General features: G+C 44.4%; 1 protein-coding gene and 1 long non-coding RNA gene across 2 annotated transcripts; both read left to right on the forward strand.

The window, feature by feature from the left end:
• The first annotated feature begins 7,316 nt into the window (after positions 1 to 7,316).
• Positions 7,317 to 8,588, forward strand: LOC139563076 (uncharacterized). Its single transcript, XR_011672485.1, has 2 exons — positions 7,317 to 8,032; positions 8,429 to 8,588. It is a non-coding gene; the product is annotated as an uncharacterized lncRNA (long non-coding RNA).
• A 14,937-nt stretch (positions 8,589 to 23,525) lies between these two features.
• On the forward strand, positions 23,526 to 24,605 carry LOC139562858 (uncharacterized). Its single transcript, XM_071380978.1, has one exon. The coding sequence runs from the start codon at positions 23,526 to 23,528 to the stop codon at positions 24,603 to 24,605; it is 1,080 nt and encodes a 359-aa protein (XP_071237079.1).
• The last annotated feature ends 1,895 nt before the right edge of the window (positions 24,606 to 26,500 follow it).

The following is a 26,500-nucleotide window of genomic DNA, read 5'->3' on the forward strand; positions in this document are numbered from 1 at the left end:
GAGATTTCAGTGCACTGCTCAGAGGCACACTGAATTAATGCAACAGTGGCGGTCTGGCAGTGTTGTTGTTGTTGTTGTTGTTGTTGTTGTTGTTGTGATTTGAGAAGACAAGTCAGAGAAACAACAGATAACGGACAGACCAGACTGAGGGACCACAAATGTCCAGGCTCTGGGGCATGGCTGGAAAGTCTGACACCACAGAGAAATCACAGAGGAGGACAGGAGGGAGAAGAAGGAAAGGCAGAGAGAGGAAAAGAAAACAGACAAGGGAAGTGAAATGGGTAGGGAGAGAAAGAGAGAGGGGGTTTGAGAATAATCAGGGGTGAACGCTATCATAGAATACCCAAGGACCTGCCACCGAAGACAAGGCAATCTCCCACAAACATTGTGTGTGTATGTGTGTGTACTACTGCCTACACACACACACACACACACTGACTGACAGGGAGAAAAGGTAAACCATCCACAGCAGCAGCAGCCATGTGAAATCCCCAAAAGAAATTAACTGGGCCCACTACATCTATCTCTCTCAATCTCCTAGTGCATGTATGGAATTGGTGGTAGGCATTAGAATTAAGGAAAGATCATTGCCTACGCTAACAAAGTTATGGACAAATGGACAACGGCTGTGTGTGGGAGAGAGAAAGAGAGGAGAGACAGAGGAAGATAAGAGGAGAGAAGGGGGAGGCTGCAGTGGTATTTAACCTAAGAGTCCGTTTAAATGGACAAAATAGGAAAGTTTGCCTTTTTCTGTGTGCAGGAGATTTGTTTTAGCTCATCAGCACGTTCGTGACCACTTTCTTCCCTTCCATAATCCGCTGGAGGAAGTTTCCTTGGCTAAATGGAAAAAGTACAGCCTGGCAGTGTGTGCGGGTGAGTGAGGGCCAGGGGGACATAGGCACAGGCTTAAATGGAAGTGTCACACGCCTCCCTGCTCCTCCGTGACATGGAACGAATATCAATAAACTCCCCAACCTTCCTGACAGCAAATATGTAAGCATTTCCCACAGGAAGTCTTCAGAGACATGAAAGTGCCATCTAACGGTAGCCAGAGGTGTTCATAGGGAACAGAGGAAACAGTAATACCTGTTCTACTGTCAACAACGTCAACTCAATCTTTAATATTACATTCTCCATTACGTTCCTGCGGTCTTTGCCTTTCCTGCAAGTCTGTGTTTGTCTCTACTTTGCCAGTGTATAACTGCTTTGAGGCTTTCACTCACTGTCCCCTCGCCTCCTCCAGCCTGTCAGCACAGTGCCAGCGAGTAAGCGGCCTCAAAGCGCACTTAAAATGCGTTTTTATCTCTGACGCGGTGCTGTGGTAATGTTTTTATTTCCATAACAAACGGTGCCTTTGACGTACCGCTTGGCAGCTCGATAGCAGCCAGGGCTAATGGACTGGTTGGGGATCTGGAACTCTCTGCTCTGTCCACTCCACCATTAGCAGTACAGCCAACACTGCAGGCTAGAGCCACCCACTTCAATGGACAACTCGGCTACCTTTTCTTTAGACATTATACCCCGTCTGTCTCTGTCTCTGTCTGTCTGTGTCTGTCTCTGTCTCTGTCTGTCTGTGTCTGTCTTTGTCTCTGTCTGTCTGTCTCTGTCTCTGTCTCTTCTGTCTGTCTGTCTCTTCTGTCTGTCTGTCTGTCTGTCTGTCTGTCTGTCTGTCTGTCTGTCTGTCTGTCTGTCTGTCTGTCTGTCTGTCTGTCTGTCTGTCTGTCTGTCTGTCTGTCTGTCTGTCTGTCTGTCTGTCTGTCTGTCTGTCTGTCTGTCTCTGTCTGTGTGTCTGTCTGTCTGTCTTTCTTTCTTTCTTTTTTGTTTTGTGATTCTCTGCTCTCAGTCCAATACTTTAAAAAAGGATTTGTATTTTTGAGAAATCTCCTCGCCTGTAAACCTTTTGGCCTTTCAGAAGACGAGAGACGTATATTTAATCATTCATCGATTTTTTTTCCGAGAGCGGTGTTGAGGGGCCGTGAGAACGCTGACAGCCCTGATTCATGACCTGAGAACCTCCCCTAAAACCCATGGCCGGCCAGCCAAACATTTCATCCTACTCCTACCACCAACTTCAGCCCGGCTATGTGGACTCTATGTTTGGGCTGGAAAAAGGGGTGATGAAAGTGGGAGATACTGTGCATTTATGTACTGTATATCTCTCAGTATATTGTCAGACTGATGTTAGATGTCGCTGAACTCATGTCGCTGAACTGTTTCTGTGTGTCAATGCTACTGTGTTGTTGGATCCTCCATGCATGTAGAATCTGCACCAGCAAGCACACCACTAAGACACTACATAGCCCACTCCTTGAGTCCTTGAATCAACACTACATGGCATGGTACTCAGTATCTAGAGATGGGGTAGGGCCATCATATGCCTTTTGGTGCTACATGTTATGTTCGTCACAAATTTTAGACCGGGAAGGACACATTTTGCAGAGAGTTGCAACATTTTGCAACATTGCAGAACATGTAAGAAAACCTGGAGGAAAAACTGTTTTGTGTGCTGTATACACAAAATCAATATACAGTACCAATCAAAAGTTGGGACACACCTAAACATATGGAATCATGTAGCAACCAAAAAAGTGTTAAACAAAACATAATTGTCACGCCCTGACCTTAGAGAGCCTTTTTATGTCTCTATTTGGTTTGGTCAGGGTGTGATTTGGGGTGGGCATTCTATGTTTTGTTTTCTATGTTTCTTTATTTCTATGTTTTGGCCGGGTATGGTTCTCAATCAGGGAGAGCTGTCTATCGTTGTCTCTGATTGGGAACCATACTTAGGTAGCCCTTTTTCCCTCCTTTCGTTGTGGGTAGTTAACTTTGTTAGAGGCTTCATAGCCCTGTTAAGCTTCACAGTCGTTTTGTATTGTTTATTGTTTTGTTGGCGACATTCAAATAAAAAGGAATATGTACGCCCACGACGCTGCACCTTGGTCCACTTCATTCGACGGCCATGACAAAAATATATTTTAGATTTTAGATTCTTCAAAGTAACCATAATTTGCCTTGCTGACAGCTGTCATGACTGTCCTGTGAGGATCCAAATAGGTCAGATCAGGTTTGCAATGAATAACTTCAACCAGACCCCCTCTAAACCACAGAGGGGGGGAGGAGGGAACTGGTGGGGGTTAGCAACTTACACCCTGTTGTAAATCAAGGAGAGAATATTCAGGTCTCCCTCTCCAATGTTCCCCAGAGGAATGAGCCTTTGTTTCACAGACTTTTCCAGCTGAAACTCTAACACGTTCTAAAGCGAACTACTGGAACAACATTTCTCCCATAGAACGTGGGGAACGGTCAGAGGTGATCTAAAGAACACTAATGACGTTTTGTTTGTTATTTTGTGATAAAAAATATATATAAAGGAAATACTGCACCTTGGAAAGTATACCCACTACATGTGTGAAGTGTCCATTCTATGCGTTGTGCATGAAATATGAAAAACGATGAAAGTGTTTTTGTTAAGAGAGGGATGTGATTTGAGAAACTATAAGAGAAAATTGTTTCTATAACTGTGCAAAGTAGTCACCGACCCCTTGAGTGAGGTCAGAGAGCATGTCAGCCTGACGGAACAGCCCCTTAATAACAAACTGTAGAGAGACGTAAGAGCTGCAGCTCACGTTTAAAGTGGTTTCAACTCTGAATCTCAACACGAGTTAGAGACGATAAACTCACCTCTAGAACAATCACTGGTATGGCTGATTCAAGAAAAGTATCTAGAAAAGCGAATTTAAGTGGGACGATTCTACCACTCTTTTCTAACCATCGTATTATGCTACTCTCATCACCCCACTGGGAACCATCGACACGGCTGGCTAGCAAGCTGTCTTCCAAGAAACATCTTTCAGGAGCGAATGGAAGCAAAATCAACTCTGTAGTTCTGTTCAGGACTACACGACAAGTTACTGGATACCGGACAACTACAAAGAAGGACAACAGTATGAGACTTGTCGTAACCATTTTGGACAATCAGAGCCTTACAAGCGTGCCGCAAAAAGGCCCAACCCCCTTTCCAAGGCAGCCCGGTTACGAGAGAGAAATACAGCCTTTCACGTAAATACATTCATGATTTCTAACTCCAAGCAGGCGGCGGTTCGTGTGCAAATTATTGGAGTACCATAACTGAAAGTAGTTTCTAAATGTAACAAGGTTAAGTGTCTCCGTCCCTCTCTCTTTCTCGCCCTCTCTATGTCTTTTGTAACGAGCAGCCATATTTTTGTCAGTCTGCTAGGGACCTGTTTTTAACGTATTAAGTGTACATGTTAATCCTGTGTTACTATTTAGTTAGCTAGTAAATACATAATTAAACCAATTTGTGTAGTACTGAATCACAAGTAAGCCTCGGGTTTTTGCAGATACAAGGATGTTACGACTGTTCAGAATGATGATATTATACAAGGTTATGATTAACAAGTTGACTGTTTATAGATGTAATAGGTAAAGACCTTCAGAGTTTAATTTGGGATATGGTAAGTCTCTCAAACCGGTCTCGTGGTGCCCCAGATCCTAATTAGTTAATTGTTACATTATTAATTTAATTGGGTAACAATTAAACATAGTTAGTTGATTAGATAAATAACAGTCTTCAGATTCATGGTAAAAGTCAAGTGACGACACAGCTCTGCACACTCTTGGAATTCTCTCAACCAGCTTCACCTGGAATGCTTTTCCAACAGTCTAGAAGGAGTTCCCACATATGCTGAGAACTTGTTGGCTGCTTTTCCTTCACTCTGCGGTCCAACTCATCCCAAACAATCTCAATTGGGTTGAGGTTGGGTGATTGTGGAGGCCAGATCATCTGATGCAGCACTACATCACTCTCCTTCTTGGTCAAATAGCCCTTACACAGCCTGGAGTTGCGCAAACCAGATGGGATGGTGTATTGCTGTGCTGTGGTAGCCATGCTGATGGTAGCCATGCTGGTTAAGTGTGCCTTAAATTCCACACCATCACACCTCCTCCTCCATGATTCAAAGTGGGAACCACACATGCAGAGATCATCCATTCTACTACTCTGCGTCTCACAAAGACATGGCGGTTGGAACCAAAAATCTCAAATTTGGACTCATCAGACCAAAGGACAGAATTCCACCAGTCTAATGTCCATTGCTCGTGTTTCTTGGCCCAAGCAAGTCTCTTCTTCTTATTGGTGTACCTTAGTAGTGGTTTCTTTGCAGCAATTCGACCATGAAGGCCTGCTTCACACTGTCTCCTCTGAACAGATGTTGAGATGTGTCTGTTACTTGAACTCTGTGAAGCATTTATTTGGGCTGCAATTTCTGAGGCTGGTAACTCTAATGAACTTATCCTCTGCAGCAGAGGCAACTCTGGGTCTTCCTTTCCTTTGGCGGTACTCATGAGAACCAGTTTCATCATAGCACTTGATGGTTTTTGCGACTGCACGTTCGAAGTTCTTGAAATGTTCTGTATTGACGCACCTTCATATCATAAAGTAATGATGGACTGTCGTTTCTCTTTGCTTTTTTGAGCAGTTCTTGCTATAATATGGACTTGGTCTTTTACCAAATAGGGCTATCATCTGTATACCCCCCTACCTTGTCACAACACAACTGATTGGCTCAAATGCATTAAAAAGGAAAGAAATTCCACAAATGTACTTTTAACAAGGCACACCTTTTAATTGAAATGCATTCCAGGTGACTACCTCATGAAGCTGGTTGAGAGAATGCCAAGAGTGTGCAAAGCTGTCATCAAGGCAAAGGGTGGCTACTTTGAAGAATCTCAAATATAACATATATTTTTTGGTTAGTACATTATTCCAGATGTGTTATTTCATAGTTTTGATGTCTTCACTATTATTCTACAATGTGAAAAATAGTCAAAATAAAGAAAAACCCTTGAATGAGTAGGTGTGTCCAAACTTTTGACTGGTACTGTACATCAAGATATTTTGAAGGGGTTTTCATCCGTGATTTCCCGGACATCCTCACCCACTGCTGCACTAAGGTGTCGCTGATTTACACCAGGTCTCCAACCCTATTAAGTATTTTTCTGCCATGAACATCCCCGTTCTAAGGAAGCCTGGTTGTCGACGAGGCTACCAGCACGCAACCACACTGTGGGAGGTGGAGTTTAGGGACAGGAGCTAGGTAAGTAGACACCCAGGACCCTTTTTCCTGCCATTAGTGATCTGTCTGTATGGACTAATATTGAGTTGCACCCCCTTTTTCCCTCAGAACAACATCAATTCATCGGGGCATGGACTACAAGGTGTCGAAAGTGTTCCGAAGAGATGTTCGCCCATGTTGACTCCAATGCTTCCCACAGTTGTGTCAAGTTGGCTGGATGTCCTTTGGATGGTGGACCATTCTTGATACACACAGGAAACTGTTGAGCGTGGAAAAACCCAGCAGTGTTGCAGTTCTTGACACTCAAACCGGTGCGCCTGGCACATACTACCAAAGCCTGTTTAAAGGGACTTAAATATTTTGTAATGCCCATTCACCCTCTAAATGGCACACATAGAAAAATCCATGTCTCATTTGTCTCAAGGCTTAAAAATCCTTCTTTAACCTGTCTACTCCCTTTCATCTACACTGATTGAAGTGGATTTAACAGATGACATCAATAAGGGATCACAGCTTTGGATTCACTTGATCAGTCTATCATGGAAAGAGCAGGTGTTCCTAATGCTTTGTACACTCAGTGTATTTTAACGTTTACACAGAAAGGGGAGTTCAGTCACTCCATCTGTCATTTCAGAGTTTCCTGCTAAATCACAATTATAATTGGACCTTAGCCTTATGATCAAGTGCCATGTATACAAACCAGATCAAATTTGCCTTAAGCCAGAGAGGCCTTGAAGTGTACAGTAAAGCATGCTTGTACAGTGTGTGTGTGTGTCTTTCATCCCACCAGGACCTTGAGTCTCCTGCCTCCCTGTTCTTGGAACCTGACATCAAGGCTTAGAGTTTAATTCCTCCATGGATGAGCACTGAGATCTCTTATATATTTACGCATGTACAGTTGAAGTCGGAAGTTTACATACACTTAGGTTGGAGTCATTGAAACTAATTTTTCAATCACTCCACAAATGTCTTTTTAACAAACTATAGTTTTGGCTAGTCGGTTAGGACATCTACTTTGTGCATGACACAAGTCATTTTCCCAACAATTGTTTACAGAGAGATGATTTCACTTATAATTCACTGTATCACAATTCCAGTGGGTCAGAAGTTTACATACACTAAGTTGGCTGTGCCTTTAACCCTTTCATGCGTGAGTTCCAAATATCTCTAACGGTCGCCCCAGCGTGAGTTTTTTTATGCACGTGATATTAGAATGTTCTCTCCATTCCAGAATGTGTTTGTTATGTAACAGTACATTTCATCCGCGCTGCCCTCAAACAAAAGCACGCAGCCTGTTTTTATTTGTCAATTTTAAATTATTTCTAACAAGTTTTTTATTTTCTAATAACAGTTTGAAATGAGGTGTGTTCCGCCTCATTCATTCACATAAAAGTAGTCATTTTTACTTTTGCGGACCAATTAATTTTTTTGACATTTCTGACCCGGACAAAATTCCCCAAACACTTCTCAATTGTTTGTGCAGGACATTTACTCATCTGCCGTCCTGCATACGCGTGTTCATATTATTCCACCTGTCGCCTGCATCGAAATCAAAGTTGTTTTCGTTACCAATAATACCTTTGGAAATGTGTGCGTTTCTATCAAAGTGCCTTATTACGTTATAATAGTTTCTGCATGTCGTGTTATGTCGTTTCTACTGTAGCATCATGTTTTTGTGTATATTCCTTATAACCGCGGACACGCGATGTAACGTTACTCATTTCATAACATTTATGGTGTTATACTCAATGCTTAGGTAGCTAGCTACATTCTCCTATTAGCTCTGGAAAACAATGCTAATTGCGTCAGGGAAGTATTAGCATGTGTTGTATTTTGAAGCTACCCTGGCCTTATGACTCCCAAGTGGCACAGCGTCTCAGTGCTAGAGGCGTCACTCCAGACACCCATCTTCAAATCAAGACTGCGTTTCTATCAAAGTAAGTGCCTAATTACGTTATTGTGTCGTGTTATACCGTTTCTACTATAGCTCACTGTGTGAATGGAGCATAATATATTTGTATATATTCCTTATAACCGCGGACACGCGAGGTAACGTTACTCACCTTTTATGGTGTTATATTCAATCGTGCTTATGTAGCTAGTTACATTATTCTATTAGTTCTGTAAAACAATGCTAAATGCGTCAGAAGTATTGGCATGTTGTATTTTGACGCTACCCTGGAAAAATTGAAAAATATCTTATACCACTTGGTCGTTTTCTGAGTGCAGTCCACAAAGCTGTTTATCATCCACTGCCCCCATTTAGAGGTAATAGTCAAGCACGCAGTCTGGTTTCATGTTTCTCTGTCTGGTTTGTTTCTCTCTCCCGTCAGGTGGTCCACCTTCCCTGTGGCCGACATGGTTGCTGTATGGACAGTGGAGAGGACATGGACGTCTCGTTTGTCATGCCACTTTACTGCCAGCTGTTAACATTTCTTATTTTGTATAACGGGTCATTTAGGATGGTAGTAGCGTTGATGAAATGCAGTCATAGCAGCAGAACTAGAAAGCAGTCTTTACTGTCACCAGGAATGTATACATTTCACTAATTGTGGTTGTCCCCCACTCCTGGCTCTCTCTTATCCTGTAGCTCCAAGGCATAGCGATTGGTCTCTACTATGTCTCCCACCAGCTCCTCTGTCAGAAACAACTTGAAGCACTCTGCCTCAGTTGGAAATGGCAAGGGGCGTTGCACTCCAGACTGGGACTCATCAAAGCAAACAGCAGGGCCAGGAGGGGTGAAACAGCAGGGCCAGGAGGGGTGAAATGACTGGTGGCCTTCCAGCTACCACAGAACTCCTGTACTTCATCCACTGTTGGTATGCCTCCATCACCACCAGCATCTTCAAAGGGAACTGGGACTTTGTCAGTGGACAAGGGAAATTCTGATTCAGGGTTCTCAATGGCTACAAGGTTGGGGGGCAGCTCCTCACTGTCACTGTCAGAATCTGATTCCTGACTTTCATACTCAGATTCATTGTCAGAATTTTAAAAATTCTCCAGAATTTCCACATTTGTTTGTTGTCTCCTTTTGAAAGACATTGCTAATGCTTCAGCTCATCTCACTAGCTACATTTACATTTACATTACATTACAGCTACATACATAAACAACAACACTGAATGGTTTAGAGTGAGAGGACAGCTTGTAAAATTCCAAAAAATGATGTCATGGCTTCAGAAGCTTCTGATAGGCTAATTGACATCATTTGAGTCAATTGAAGGTGTACCTGTGGATGTTTTTCAAGGCGTACCTTCAAACTCACTGCCTCTTTGCTTGGCAACATGGTAACATCAAAAGAAATCAGCCAAGACCTCAGAAAAAACATTGTAGACCTCCACAAGTCTGTCTTGGAGAGAGAGGGCAAGGGAGGAAATAGTCAAATAAGCAGGAGTAGGAATACATCTAAGTAGGAGAAAACAGTATTTTTTTTCCTAACAAATGATTGGACGTTATTATGCAGCAGGCTGTCCTGCTGGGCTGGGGGTGGGATGCTGGGACTAGGAAAGTGGACACAGTGTGGAGGAGCCTAGGCCTGGGGCTGGAGGCTGGGGAGCTAGTGGCTGGGAGTGTGATGGAGATATAATGAGGAGAGAGAAAAGAGTGAGGTGAGGTGTTACCATGCAGACATAGATTGTGTAGGGAGAGTAGGTCGTATGGCCTATATAAACCCTAGGGTCCACACCCACACTGTTCCCGTAGACCCACTTCTGAAATATTGAGTGACGTTGTGGCCTGCTGAGTCCTCTGGACCCTGAGCTTTTTGGAGGCCCTTGAGCTGAGAAATAATTGGCTCGATTTCCAGATGAGCATCCTTCCCCTTTCTCCCTCCCTCCATCCTTCCATCCATCCCTCTCTTACTGACTGCTCTCTCCTTGCCTTTGCCTTGCTAACAGTGGCCTTGCTCTGTCTACAGTTGCCTTTTTAGAATCTCCCCAGTCACATTAAACAACATTTACCTTGAACACAGGGGTTCCCAAGCTTTTTTACTTCGTGACCAAGCAATTGAGGTGTTTTTTGAGTCGCGACCCACCATAAGGGTTGAGCGGTAATTAAACGAACACAGACCAAAGAATAAGACCAGGCACGACTCCAACACCATCATCAAGTTTGCCGATGACACAACAGTGATAGGCCTGATCACCGACAATGATGAGACAGCCTATAGGGAGGAGGTCAGAGACTTGGCCGTGTGGTGCCAGGACAACAACCTCTCCCTCAACGTGATCAAGACAAAGGGGATGATTGTGGACTACAGGAAAAGGAGGACCGATCACGCCCCCATTCTCATCGACGGGGCTGTAGTGGAACAGGTTGAGAGCTTCAAGCTCCTTGGTGTTCACATCACCAACAAAATATCATGGTCCAAACACACTAAGACAGTTGTGAAGAGGGCACGACAAAGCCTATTCCCCCTATTCCCCCAGGAGACTGAAAAGAGTTGGCATGGGTCCTCAGAGCAAGTCTCTTCTTCTTATTGGTGTCCTTTAGTAGTGGTTTCTTTGCAGCAATTCAACCATGAAGGCCTGAATCACCCAGTCTCCTCTGAACAGTTGACGTTGTTTATGTTACTTGAACTCTGTGAAGCATTTATTTGGGCTGCAATCTGAGGTGCAGTTAAATCTAATGAACTTATCCTCTGCAGCAAAGGTAACTCTGGGTCTTCCTTTCATGTGGCGGTCCTCATGAGAGCCAGTTTCATCATATCGCTTGATGGTTTTTGCGACTGCACTTGAAGAAACTTTCAAAGTTCTTGAAATTTTCCAGATTGACTGACCTTCATGTCTTAAAGTAATGATGGACTGTCATTTCTCTTTTCTTATTTGAGCTGTTCTTGCCATAATATGGACTTGGTCTTTTACCAAATAGGGCTATCATCTGTATACCACCCCTACCTTGTCACAACACAACTGATTGGCTCAAACGCAAATTAACTTTTAACAAGGCACAGCTATTAATTGAAATGCATTCCAGGTGACTACCTCATGAAGCTGGTTGAGAGAATGCCAAGAGTGTGCAAAGCTGTCATCAAGGCAAAGGGCGGCTACTTTGAAGAATCTATTTGTTTAACATTTGTTGGTTTCTACATGATTCCAGATGTGTTATTTCATAGTTTTGATGTCTTCACTATTATTCTACAATGTAGAAAATAGTAAAAATAAAGAAAAACCCTGGAATGAGTAGGGGTGTCCAAACTTTTGATTGGTACTGTACATTTTTACACAAAAAAAAATGTAATCCAGCGACTCACCTGGACCCCTGCCGAGACCCACAAGTGGTTCTCGACCCATAGTTTGGGAAACACTGCCCTAGGCTTACTCATTGGAGTGGAGTCTGCAGATCAGTTGCAGAAACAGAAAATACTCCAGAACTGATTATGTTATCTTGCTTGTCATACCTGTAAACAAAGAGCATGCATGTACACGGGCGTGCACACACACATCCACGCACGCGGTTAACTACCAAAACAAGCAAGTAAAAGAGGAGGCAGTGAACAGGGAAATTAGTATCATAATGCAAAATGTATTAATTTATAATGACAGAAAACAGACGGAAATCACCCCTGCTGTGAAATAAACTCTTGCGGTGGAGAGACAGACAGAATGGCACGGCTTCATTAGCATGGAGCTCCCATTCGGCAGGCCATTAAATGTGCAAATTAAGAGTAAGCACAGAAACAAATGCTATTTTACATACATCAGGGGCAATAAAAGTGAAGTTATTCAAATGCGAACTGAGTATTTCACATAACAGATGGCAAAACAGCATAATTTCTTCAAGCTCTGATGGAGAATATACTTGTGCCTTCCAGCTCAAAGACGTCTCCTGTTAAGCACTCCTATAAGACACATTCTCATCCTTTGTTTTATGCAGAATTTGGCTCTCTCAAATACAATCCTGGACCTCTTCCACAGCTCTCTCTAACATTTTATATCATCTCGTAGCAACTAATATTTCCCAACAGCGAGATAACAAACGCATCTGTCACTGTTTTGGCACACATCACCTGCCATTCCACAAAGTCAGAAGCATAGCATCAGTAACATTACCAAAACAATGGGTTCCTGCACATCCAATGTTTTACCTTGAACATACCCTCGAGTCAACAAGACGAGATTTGGAAGGATAACTCAGCACATTTCAATTGAGATTACCCATAAACCAATTCAGGTATTGGATTGATACACACTGTGAGAGTCTGCTTTAGTCTGTTATGACTCTCCACTTCCAGGAAAGGTAAGAAACCCCTCTCCTGTAGATAAGAGCCCATCATAAAGGATATTTCCTTGACAAACATGGAGACCACTCCACTTAACTTCTCTACTGAAGAGAACTGATTGGTCTTTTGAGCAAGTGCAAGTGTTTCAGTGCTTGATCAAGACTACAGGAAGGATAATTGGTATAGACCAAGAATCACAAAAATCACAAAACTCGCGCGTCACTACTTCACAGGAGTACCATTTGAACGGAAACTTTTTTTTTTTTAATGCGTTTTCGGGCAGAAATGCCTTTTGGAACATGTGAACTTTCATGTGCCTTAATAACAAACGTGTATGCCATCTGTAAATACGAATGCAATTGTTAAATTACGAGCCTAGTTGGTTTAGTCAGGGAAAAAGTCAGCAACCTTCCCGCTACTCATGATTGGCTGAGATAATGAGTGGGCTGGATATGCCCACTCTGTATATAATATGAGCTGGTCAGTATGTGTAGGTAATCCTTTCTAACATGGATTTTTTGAAAGATATCACGTAGTAGAACTGCATAAGTGTTCCTCTCCACTTTAGGACGAGAGGAGGACGAGTTTTGAAATCAGTGGAATTAGGGTATTATAGCTAAGGAGATGGAGAAAATTCTAGCGTTTGATTGCAAATATAAAGACGGAGTCGAGAAAACCCACAGAAGGCTTCAGATAACATCTTCAAACTAACATCTCACACATCTCTAATTGTCAGAAAGTTGTTTTCATTTCATGTTAAAGTGTACTGTTAGCTAGCTAGCTAATGTTAGCAGGCTGGCTAGCTAGCTAATGTTACATGTATGATATTTTGTAGTAATATTATTCGTATCTCAGAGCCATCTGGAAGTAGCTACCAAGCTAGCCAACGTTAGCCAGTTAGCTTTGGTTCTTGACTGCTGTTGTTAGGTCAGAAAGCTTGGATCAACCCTACTTTTCGGCCAGAGCGTCCAGTGTGCGCTCCGAGAGCAAAACGCTCTGAATTTACCAACGGCCAATATGACAACACTCTGAGTTTACGAGCGCCCACCCAAAGCACACTCTGACACTCCAGATTAAATTCACGAACACACCCCTAGTATAAACCAGCCTTTAGTCTTGAAAACTTTGGTTGTTTAGTACATAGACTCATGGGAATCCTTAAAGTGATGGATGGGGCTAAAGCTTAAAAGGGTGTGAACGATGCTGAATGGGTGAAGACAAAGAAGAGCTCTCCAGTAGGTAGCAAATTATTCAAGGGACATTTTCTCAAAAGTGAGGTTACAAGTTTATCAACTTTCAAAGCAGAATTACTTTCCTGTTGTTCCTCAACTGTAGTGTATGATATACAATTTTCTAGCTCTGAGTCTCTACTTTTATCCTATGTAAAAAACACAATTTCAAATTTTGCTACATACAGTGGTTCCTCCTGTAAAAGTTGCAAACTTACACCGCGGGACTTAGAGGTACCCAGCGTCACGGCTTCATTGCTCCAGACCACCACAAGGGGGAGTTAGACCACTCATTATGTATTTGGGTCCCAAGGTTTGTATATGACCAATCATATCGAGTGGTTCCAATGACGAATTTGATGCGAGCCACCCGTCCCTGGTGACTTTCTTCAGCAAAGATGGCTGACAAAACATTACGTGGAAGCAAATGGAAGTAGTTATTATTTCATAACCTGTCAAGCAAAACATGTACAATTGAGAGGAATATGTTAGTTAATGTAGAGACAAACGATTGTGCATATTTGTTTGTCCTAAAGTTAATTTACAAAAATTGCTATTTAGCAAGTTTTTTTTCAGTCATATCCAATACCAGGTGTATCAAACGCCATTATTTGAATGATGCTGTGTCTGCATGTATATATTACAATTATACACTTCAACAGTGTTTACCACTCCTGCTCCTGGGACATCAATGATTACTATGTAACTATGCAATAGACTAGAAACATGATTTAAGCAAAGGCTGATTTGTAATTCATATATACAGAATAAAAAACTGCCAGCACGCCCACAAGCGTGCTGAATGACGCATGGAAGCGAGAGAGGAACGAGATGGGAGTAACAATCCAGGCTATTTGCTCTGAGACCCGCATAATAATGTAATGAAACAAGCAGGGAGCGGGTTTCAAACCCTCAACATTCTAGCCTGAAGTCCAGTACTCTATTGACTGTGCCCAAATGTATTAATTGGGGTTGGGGTCGATTGTGGCTAAAAACACTTTATCAATTGGAATCTTTAACACGTGGAAAGGGGAAAAAGTTTGCCCCCCAGAACATTAACCGTGTGTAGGTAGATACGTGTGTAGGTAGATGTGGAAAGATAGATACAAATGATTTGTTGCAAGTTGGGGAGGGGGGGGACACCTAGCTCAAGTTGGGGAGAGGGGGATTTCACACCTAGCTCAGCTATTAGACAATATATATATATATATTTATATATTGGTCATGGCTCCCGAGTGGTGCAGTGGTCTAAGGCACTGCATCTTGGTGTTTACTACAGTCCCTGGTTGGAATTCAGGCTGTATCACATCCGACCGTGATTGGGAGTGCCATAGGGCAGAACACAATTGGCCCAGCGTTGGCTGGGGTAGGCCTTCATTGTAAATAGAAATTTGTTTTTACCTGACTTGGCTAGTTAAATAAAGGTTAAATTTAAAAAACAACTGCCGACAACCACAGCGCAATCAGTAGGGGGTGAACAGTGGCTGGTGCTGAAAATATAGCTAACTTGTTATGCAAGTGTTGCACACCAACAGATGGAGAAAACCTACACCAGTCGAGCAATTCATTTCAACAATAATCTTCATTTTAATTTGACTTTACCAACAACAAGAGGGATTAATTGGAGTCTACTTCTTCGGAGCCTAGGCCTATATAAAATAACTTAACTGGCTGAGGTAGGCTATCAGGCTTAACAGTCTAATAGAAGTAGGACTTTTTTTATTAGGCCTACTTACAATTGCAAATGGTCAAAAATATAGCATCCTACATCAAATCAAATCAAAGGTATTTATATATCCCTTCTTAATTCAGCTGATATATCAAAGTGCTGTACAGAAACCCAGCCTAAAACCCCAAACAGCAAGCAATGCAGGTGTAGAAGCACGGTGGCTAGGAAAAACTCCCTACAAAAGGCCAAAACCTAGGAAGAAACCTAGAGAGGAACCAGGCTATGAGGGGTGGCCAGTCCTCTTCTGGCGGTGCCGGGTGGAGATTATAACAGAACATGGCCAAGATGTTCAAATGTTCATAAATGACCAGCATGGTCAAATAATAATAATCACAGTAGTTGTCGAGGGTGCAACAAGTCAGCACCTCAGGAGTAAATGTCAGTTGGCTTTTCATAGCCAATCATTGAGAGTATCTCTACCGCTTCTGCTGTCTCTAGAGAGTTGAAAACAGCAGCTCTGGGACAGGTTGCACGTCCGGTGAACAGGTCAGGGTTCCATAGCCGCAGGCAGAACAGTTGAAACTGGAGCAGCAGCACGGCCAGGTGGACTGGGGACAGCAAGGAGTCATCATGCCAGGTAGTCCTGAGGCATTGTCCTAGGGCTCAGGTCCTCCAAGAGAGAAAGAAAGAAAGAAAGAAAGAAAGAAAGAAAGAAAGAAAGAAAGAAAGAAAGAAAGAAAGAATTAGAGAGAGCATACTTAAATTCACACAGGACACCGGATAAGACAGGAGAAATACTCCAGATATAACAGACTGACCCTAGCCCCCCGACACATAAACTACTGCAGCATAAATACTGGAGGCTGAGACAGGAGGGGTCAGGAGACACTGTGGCCCCATCCGATGATACACCCGGACAGGGCCAAACAGGCAGGATATAACCCAACCCACTTTGCCAAAGCACAGCCCCCACACCACTAGAGGGATATCTTCAACCACTAACTTACCATCCTGAGACAAGGCCGAGTATAGCCCACAAAGATCTCCGCCACGGCACAACCCAAGGGGGGCGCCAACCCAGACAGGAAGGCCACGTCAGTGACTCAACCCACTCAAGTGACGCACCCCTCCTAGGGACGGCATGGAAGAGCACCAGTAAGCCAGTGACTCAGCCCCTGTAATAGGGTTAGGGGCAGAGAATCCCAGTGGAGAGAGGGGAACTGGACAGGCAGCTCCAGAGCCTTTCCGTTCACCTTCACACTCCTGGGCCAGACTACACTCAATCATATGACCTACTGAAGAGATGAGTCTTCAGTAAAGACTTAAAGGTTGAAACCAAGTCTGCGTCTCTCACATGGGTAGGCAGACCATTCCATAAAAAATGAGCTCTATAGGAGAAAGCCCTGCCTCCAGCTGTTTGCTTAGAAATTCTAGGGACAATTAGGAGGCCTACATCTTGTGACCGTAGCGTACGTGTAAGTATGTACGGCAGGACCAAATCGGAAAGATAGGTAGGAGCAAGCCCATGTAATGCTTTATAGGTTAGCAGTAAAACCTTGAAATCAGCCCTTGCATTAACAGGAAGCCAGTGTAGGGAGGCTAGCACTGGAGTAATATGATCAGTTTTTTTGGTTCTAGTCAGGATTCTAGCAGCCGTATTTAGCACTAACTGAAGTTTATTTAGTGCTTTATCTGGGTAGCCGGAAAGTAGAGCATTCCAGTAGTCTAACCTAGAAGTAACAAAAGCATGGATACATTTTTCTGCATAATTTTTGGACAGAAAGTTTCTGATTTTTGCAATGTTACGTAGATGGAAAAAAGCTGTCCTTGAAACAGTCTTGATATGTTCGTCAAAAGAGAGATCAGGGTCCAGAGTAACGCCGAGGTCCGTCACAGTTTTATTTGAGACAACTGTACAACCATCAAGATTAATTGTCAGATTCAACAGAAGACCTCTTTGTTTCTTAGGACCTAGAACAAGCATCTCTGTTTTGTCCGAGTTTAAAAGTAGAAAGTTTGCAGCCATCCACTTCCTTATGTCTGAAACACAGGCTTCTAGGGAGGGCAATTTTGGGGCTTCACCATGTTTCATCGAAATGTACAGCTGTGTGTCATCCGCATAGCAGTGAAAGTTAACATTATGTTTTCGAATGACATCCCCAAGAGGTCAAATATATAGTGAAAACAATAGTGGTTCTAAAACGGAGCCTTGAGGAACACCGAAATTTACAGTTAATTTGTCAGAGGACAAACCATTCACAGAGACAAATTGATATCTTTCCGACAGATAAGATCTAAACCAGGCCAGAACTTGTCAGTGTAGACCAATTTGGGTTTCCAATCTCTCCAAAAGAATGTGGTGATCGATGGTATCAAAAGCAGCACTAAGGTCTAGGAGCACGAGGACAGATACAGAGCCTCGGTCTGACGCCATTAAAAGGTAATTTACCACCTTCACAAGTGCAGTCTCAGTGCTATGATGGGGTTTAAAACCAGACTGAAGCATTTCGTATACATTGTTTGTCTTCAGGAAGGCAGTGAGTTGCTGCGCAACAGCTTTTTCTAAATCGATATAGGCCGATAGTTTTTTATATTTTCTGGGTCAAGGTTTGGCTTTTTCAAGAGAGGCTTTATTACTGCCACTTTTAGTGAGTTTGGTACACATCCGGTGGATAGAGAGCCATTTATTATGTTCAACATAGGAGGGCCAAGCACAGGAAGCAGCTCTTTCAGTAGTTTAGTTGGAATAGGGTCCAGTATGCAGCTTGAAGGTTTAGAGGCCATGATTATTTTCATCATTGTGTCAAGAGATATAGTACTAAAACACTTGAGTGTCTCCCTTGATCCTAGGTCCGGGCAGAGTTGTGCAGACTCAGGACAACTGAGCTTTGGAGGAATACGCAGGTTTAAAGAGGAGTCCGTAATTTGCTTTCTAATGATCATGATCTTTTCCTCAAAGAAGTTCATGAATTTATTACTGCTGAAGTGAAAGCCATCCTCTCTTGGGGAATGCTGCTTTTTAGTTAGCTTTGCGACAGTATCAAAAAGACATTTCGGATTGTTCTTATTTTCTTCAATTAAGTTGGAAAGGTCCTGGCTGACTGACGGCTCTGGCAGGTCCTGGCTGACTGACGGCTCTGGCGGCTCCTGACTGGCGGGCGGCTCTGGCGGCTCAGGACAGACGGGCGGCTCTGACGGCTCAGGACAGACGGGCGGCTCTGACGGCTCAGGACAGATGGGCGGCTCTGACGGCTCAGGACAGACAGGCGGCTCTGACGGCTCAGGACAGACGGGCGGCTTAAATGACGTGCCACAGAATTCTGCGGCAGCATGCAAGGTGTGCCGCAGTATGGCGCAACTTTTAACTTCTTTGGGGTACCCCCCCCTTCTTCTCAATTTCCGCTTAAAGACATACGCTAATCTAACTGCCTGTAGCTCAGGCCCAGAAGCAAGGATATGCATATTCTTGGTATCATTTGAAAGGAAACACTCTGAATTTTGTGGAAATGTGAATTGAATGTAGGAGAATATAACACAATAGATCTGGTAGAAGAAAATACAAGGAAATAAACATACGTTTTCTGTTTTTTATTGTTGCTGCATCATCTTTCAAATGACCAAGAACAGCCAAACATACAGATAGGATGCTGTGGATGATTTGAATGAAGAACATAAGATGGAAACAATAGCTCAGTAAAGCTTTAGACAGATAACTTCAAAAATGAGCAAGCTACATGACATTGAGCATGAAGTCACCCAGGTGTCCCACACAAATGTACCCAAATGTACCCAAGTGGCCGAATTGGTACAGTGATACATTTTGAAGGATAGAACTATATACAAAATACATAAATGCTATTCTAACACACCCCCAAAAAATAAATGTATATATATAGTATATGAAAAAAAAAATATATATATATAAAAAATAAAAAATAAACAAACAAATAACAAGGGTAACTATTTACATATATTTTATATATACAATATTGTGAAGAACCTCAGTCCTCTACACAATATTGTGCTGCTGGTGCCATGGCCCATAGCAGTCTCTTTCTGCTGTAAAGCAGAGGCTTACTTAACAGGTGGTGCAGGTGATGGGGCATTTCCTGTGACAAAGGGCACAACGACGTCTCCCTACTGTGCCCTTTTTGCCCTGAGGCACATTCATGCCTACAGAGATGAATCTGGGCAGGTGAACGCCACTGGTTGGAGCAGAAGGTGCTGCAGTAGACTTGCTGTAGCTAGCAAGCTCCTGGATGAGCAGCTCCCTGAAGGCTAGCTGTGAGATGGGGGGCTGTCTCTATCAATTTCCTCTATAATTTGGGTTATATCTGTATACCTAGACTTTGTTTTAGCTTTTCCTAATTTATTCGCCATAATTTAAGATCCTCAGACCCCTTGTGAGACCATATGCTGACACATGCACATTTGTGGCCTGCTGGAGGTCATTTCGCAGGGCTCTGGCAGTGCTCCTCCTTGCACAAAGGTGGAGGTAGCGGTCCTGCTGCTTGGTTGTTGCCCTCCTACGGCCTCCTTCACGTCTCCTGATGTACTGGCCTGTCTCCTGGTAGCGCCTCCATGCTCTGGACACTACGCTGACAGACACAGCAAACCTTCTTGCCACAGCTCGCATTGATGTGCCATCCTGGATGAGCTGCACTACCTGAGCCACTTGTGTGGGTTGTAGACTCCGTCTCATGCTACCACTAGAGTGAAAGCACCGCCAGCATTCAAAAGTGACCAAAACATCAGCCAGGAAGCATAGGAACTGAGAAGTGGTCTGTGGTCACCACCTGCAGAACCACTCCTTTATTGGGCGTGTCTTGCTAATTGCCTATAATTTCCACCTTTTGTCTATTCCATTTGCACAACAGCATGTGAAATTTATTGTCAATCAGTGTTGCTTCCTAAGTGGACAGTTTGATTTCACAGAAGTGTGATTGACTTGGAGTTACATTGTGTTGTTTAAGTGTTCCCTTTATTTTATTGAGCAGTGTATATAAACTTGTTGAAAATGCTATTGAATATGTACTGCTATGCGTAACACTCGTGGCTCCGTCAAGTAGGATTTGCAATGGCGAATGAACCTCTTTTACGCCAGAGATTACGACAAAGGCTGGTCTTTAAACGTATAACCATTACATATTGCCATTTACCTCAGCTCATTGGCTATCTTCCAAGCTAGATTTCAAGATGATCAGTGGTCATTGGGCCAAAATACAGTCAATCAACGATAGACCGGTCCTACCATTGGTGCACAATGAGGTCATTGATTGGTGTCTTCAAATCGGTTTGTTTCGGTCAATACGTCCCGGGAAAAGAGCCAAATCAAATCAAATCAAATCAAATTTTATTAGTCACATACACATGGTTAGCAGATGTTAATGCGAGTGTAGCGAAATGCTTGTGCTTCTAGTTCCGACAATGCAGTAATAACCAACAAGTAATCTAACCTAACAATTCCACAACTACTACCTTACACACACACACAAGTGTAAAGGGATAAAGAATATGTACATAAAGATATATGAATGAGTGGTGGTACAGAACGGCATGGCAGATGCAGTAGATGGTATAGAGTACGGTATATACATATGAGATGAGTACTGTAGGGTATGTAAACATAAAGTGGCATAGTTTAAAGTGGCTAGTGGTACATGTATTACATAAAGATGGCAAGATGCAGTAGATGATATAGAGTACAGTATATACATATGAGATGGGTAATGTAGGGTATGTAAACATTATATTAAGTGGCATTGTTTAAAGTGGCTAGTGGTACATTTTTACATAATTTCCATCAATTCCCATTTTTAAAGTGGCTGGAGTTGAGTCAGTATGTTGGCAGCGGCCGCTAAATGTTAGTGGTGGCTGTTTAACAGTCTGATGGCCTTGAGATAGAAGCTGTTTTTCAGTCTCTCGGTCCCTGCTTTGATGCACCTGTACTGACCTCGCCTTCTGGATGATAGCGGGGTGAACAGGCAGTGGCTTGGGTGGTTGTTGTCCTTGATGATCTTTATGGCCTTCCTGTGACATCGGGTGGTGTAGGTGTCCTGGAGGGCAGGTAGTTTGCCCCTGGTGATGCGTTCTGCAGACCTCACTACCCTCTGGAGAGCCTTACGGTTGTGGGCGGAGCAGTTGCCGTACCAGGCGGTGATACAGCCCGACAGGATGCTCTCGATTGTGCATCTGTAGAAGTTTGTGAGTGCTTTTGGTGACAAGCCGAATTTCTTCAGCCTCCTGAGGTTGAAGAGGCGCTGCTGCGCCTTCTTCACAACGCTGTCTGTGTGGGTGGACCAATTCAGTTTGTCCGTGATGTGTACACCGAGGAACTTAAAACTTTCCACCTTCTCCACTACTGACCCGTCGATGTGGATAGGGGGGTGCTCCCTCTGCTGTTTCCTGAAGTCCACAATCATCTCCTTTGTTTTTTTGACGTTGAGTGTGAGGTTATTTTCCTGACACCACACTCCGAGGGCCCTCACCTCCTCCCTGTAGGCCGTCTCGTCGTTGTTGGTAATCAAGCCTACCACTGTAGTGTCATCCGCAAACTTGATGATTGAGTTGGAGGCGTGCATGGCCACGCAGTCGTGGGTGAACAGGGAGTACAGGAGAGGGCTCAGAACGCACCCTTGTGGGGCCCCAGTGTTGAGGATCAGCGGGGTGGAGATGTTGTTACCTACCCTCACCACCTGGGGGCGGCCCGTCAGGAAGTCCAGGACCCAGTTGCACAGGGCGGGGTCGAGACCCAGGGTCTCGAGCTTGATGACGAGTTTGGAGGGTACTATGGTGTTAAATGCTGAGCTGTAATCGATGAACAGCATTCTCACATGGGTATTCCTCTTGTCCAGATGGGTTAGGGCAGTGTGCAGTGTGGTTGCGATTGCGTCGTCTGTGGACCTATTGGGTCGGTAAGCAAATTGGAGTGGGTCTAGGGTGTCCGGTAGGGTGGAGGTGATATGGTCCTTGACTAGTCTCTCAAAGCACTTCATGATGACGGAAGTGAGTGCTACGGGGCGGTAGTCGCCATCATGTATGGTTGTGTTAGTAACAACCAGAGGATTGCAATGAAACCAACCATGACTGGATAAACGTTTGTTTAGTGTGTGTAATTACCACGAACGCTTCGTCCAAAGTTGAATGAGCCGGAAATCACGACGCAACCGGTTTACAAATGTTTCGTGTTAGGCTATAAAAATGGATTTTATCAAACAAAACGAACATTCATTGTGTAGTTAGGACACTTGGCATTGCCACCAGAGGAAGATCTTCAATGGTAAGCGATTTATTTTAGTGTTATTTCTGACTTTCGTGACGCTAATGCTTGGAAGGAAAATGCTAGTAATACGTGTGTGGGGTTGCCATCCTCAGAAAATCGCATGTTTGATTAATAAGACGTTCATCTTTTAAATGATGTAAGATACATGTATTTACAAGAATGTTTAATACAACGAATGGTGTATTTAAAATGTTAGCTCTCTGCAGTTTCACCGGATGTTGGCCTGGTGGGAAGTTAGCGTCTCACCTACCCTAGAGAAGTTAAAGGAGGAACCACTGTAAGACCGAATCAAGCTGGTCAGTCACAAATATGAAAGCATTTTACAGGACAGTACCCGTCCCCTTCACTCAAAACTTAGTCATAGCAGCAGCCGGACAAGGGGAAAGAGACATCTTCAAAAGAATATCAGAACGGGGACGGGGGACTCTTTTATTCCAACGGCCATTGGGCTATACAATGGATAGTCTATTGGTCAGCATATTGTACTTTATTGCACTTTCACTGTGAATATGTAGGCTATTGCACTTTCAAATGAATTTTATTGTGTATTATTCTGTGTTTTTATGTTTTGTGTACTGTATTTTTAAGCACATGATCAAATGAACTTCCCTCTGGTGGGATAATAAAGTTGATCTGTACTGAAGTGCTCAACACAACACTTGGTCACGCTATTATTTGAGTGTGTGCACACAACTTGTCACTGTGTGCTCCGTCTCCGGGCCTCTAGGTCACCAGGCTGCTGATTATTGCGCACACCTGTCACCATCGTCACGTGCACATGGACTCCATCACCGCCTTGATTACCTTCCCTATATTTGTCACTCCCCTTGGTTCTTTCCTCAGGTGTAATTGACTCTGTTTCATGTCAGTGCGTTGTTTGTGTTTGTTGTTTTATGTACCGTTTATTTATTAAACACTCACTCCCTGTTCTTACTTCCCAACTCTCAGCATACATCGTTACAGAAAAACACCTTACCTAAGGGAAGCATCAGGGAGTGTTTTTTTTTCTTTTTTTTTTCTGTTGGAAGGTATGTCAGGTCCGGGTGTCAGTACAGGAGCTACCAGGGAGGCCTCAGCCCGCTTGTCAGGCTCTCACGCCTCAGCCGTCTCGTCAGGCTCCTACGCCTCAGCCGTCTCGTCAGGCTCCTACGCCTCAGCCGTCTCGTCGGGCTCCTACGCCTCAGCCGTCTCGTCAGGCTCTCACGCCTCAGCCGTCTCGTCAGGCTCCTACGCCTCAGCCGTCTCGTCAGGCTCTCACGCCTCAGCCATCTCGTCAGGCTCCTACGCCTCAACCGTCTCGTCAGGCTCTCACGCCTCAGCCGTCTCGTCAGGCTCCTACGCCTCAACCGTCTCGTCAGGCTCTCACGCCTCAGCCGTCTCGTCAGGCTCCTACGCCTCAGCCGTCTCGTCGGGCTCCTACGCCTCAACCGTCTCGTCAGGCTCCTACACCTCGGCCGGTTCATTGGGCTCGCACGCCTCAACCGTCTCGTCGGGCTCTCACGCCTCAGCCGTCTCGTCAGGCTCCTACGCCTCAGCCGTCTCGTCAGGCTCTTACGCCTCAGCCGTCTCGTCAGGCTCCTACGCCTCAACCGTCTCGTCAGGCTCTCACGCCTCAGCCGTCTCGTCAGGCTCCTACGCCTCAACCGTCTCGTCAGGCTCTCACGCCTCAGCCGTCTCGTCAGGCTCCTACGCCTCAACCGTCTCGTCAGGCTCCTACGCCTCGGCCATCTCGTCAGGCTCCTACGCCTCAGCCGTCTCGTCAGGCTCCTACGCCTCAACCGTCTCGTCAGGCTCCTACACCTCGGCCGTCTCGTCGGGCTCCTACGCCTCAACCGTCTCGTCGGGCTCCTACGCCTCAGCCGTCTCGTCAGGCTCCTACGCCTCAACCGTCTCGTCAGGCTCCTACGCCTCAACCGTCTCGTCAGGCTCCTACGCCTCGGCCGTCTCGTCGGGCTCCTACGCCTCAACCGTCTCGTCGGGCTCCTACGCCTCAACCGTCTCGTCGGGCTCCTACGCCTCAACCGTCTCGTCGGGATCCTACGCCTCAACCGTCTCGTCGGGCTGCTACACCTCGGCCGGTTCATCAGACTATCAAGCGTCACCTCCTTGATTTCCTTCCCTATATCTGTCACTCCCCTTGGTTCTTTCCTCAGGTGTTATTGACTCTGTTTCATGTCAGTGCGTTGTTTGTGTTTCTTGATTTATGTACCGTTTATTTATTAAACCCTCACTCCCTGGAGGAATAAGAGGATGAGGGTCTGTAGAGTAGACAAGAGACAAGAACAGTCAGCTCCTAACATCATGAAACAAGCACCACTACCCAACAAATGGTGGAGCTTGGACTGAACGTCTATCACTGAACTCCAACAGAGCATGCCGTCTGAACCTTACCTGCTCTCTTGATGTGGAGGAAAAAGAACACCAGGCCGCAGTACACCCAGACAGTCTGGACACAGCAACCTGTTTGTAAGCCACTTAGACAGTGAGACACAATAAGTAATCTAACATGAACCTTGACAGGCCCTTCAACAGCCCTCAGTTTCACAGCGAAAGTTGTGACCAACCGCAATACACTGTACCGGTACCTTTGTTAATTGGAAACTGAACTCACATCAACTCCATTACCACACGCTGCTTCTGAACTCTCAATAGGAGGAGAGGAGGGTGGAGGGGATGAGGAGGGGTGAGGAGAGGCTGTTGGGTGTACACTATGACAGCCTGTGTTGTCTCTGCTCTGTGTCTGTGAGCACAGCGACATGGGGAGTAATAGACGGGTAGAATGGAGTCAGGTGACAGGACCTGTAATTACTGTCACTGAGACCAGACACTTTGTCTTCTTCTCCTCTCTCAGGGAGAACAAAAAGCAGCTGAGCGCTCTCCTCTCACATGCTCTGTGTCGTCACATGACTCACGGAAGTGTAGCCAGTCTGCCCGCTATTGTTCCAGGGGAGAGGAGAGCCAGAGGGGCAGGCGGGCAGCAGGGAGAAATGCTTTGTGCCCCTTAATCCTCCTAACACAGCTCTAGGTGTGGCCAAACTGGGTCACTGTAAAAAAGGATTTAGTGTTGCAAGTATTTTCAAGTATTGTTTCAAGTACACTCTTGGTCCCCATAGGATAACCCTTTTTGGTTCCAGGTAGAACCCTTTGGTGGTGAAAAAGGTTATACGTAGGACCTTTTTGTGGTGAAAGGGTTCCACATAGAACACCGTATGAGTGAAAGGGTTACTACTTGGAACCAAAAATAGTTATTTCCAGAGGGTTCTCCAAGGGTGACAATTGAAGAACCCTTTATGGGTTTATGTAGCACCTTTTTCTAAGAGTCTAGTGGAAGTCTGCAAATCTTAAATCAGGTGACTGTAGCCACCCTAAGTGCTATAAACCAACGAGACAGACCTAAGATAGTCTCACAAAGCCCGTATCCATGAAGCATCTCTGTCACGCCCTGACCATAGAGAGCCCTCGGTTCTCTATGGTGTTTAGGTCAGAGCGTGACTGGGGGGGTTATCTAGTTTATAGATTTCTAGGTTGGTGGTTTGTGTGGTTCCCAATTAGAGGCAGCTGGTAATCGTTGCCTCTAGTTGGGGATCATATTTAGGTAGGCTTTTTCCCCCACCTACATTTGTGGGATATTGTTTTGTGTTTGTGCATGTGCACCACACAGTCACGTTTAGTTGGTTTATTGATTTATTGTTTTTTCTTTAAGTTTCACTTTGCAATAAATATGTGGAACTCAACATCCGCTGCGCCTTGGTCCCGTTCTTACGACAACCGTGACAATCTCAGAGTTGGAGTGCGAATCTAGCATTCAGTTTTGACTTTGAGATCATAATGAATAGGATTGTATGGACAGATCCTAGTTCAGCACTAGTACTCGGAGACGCTTTGTGGATATGGGCCCAGGACTCACTGTGCACTGGATACAGGAGACTCGGCTTCTACTGTTTCTGTTGAACAGAGAAAACTGGAAACCAGAATGTCTGTTTAAAACACAAACACAAATAGCCC

Source organism: Salvelinus alpinus, chromosome 33, assembly GCF_045679555.1.
Source record: "Salvelinus alpinus chromosome 33, SLU_Salpinus.1, whole genome shotgun sequence".
NCBI classification, from domain to species: domain Eukaryota; kingdom Metazoa; phylum Chordata; class Actinopteri; order Salmoniformes; family Salmonidae; genus Salvelinus; species Salvelinus alpinus.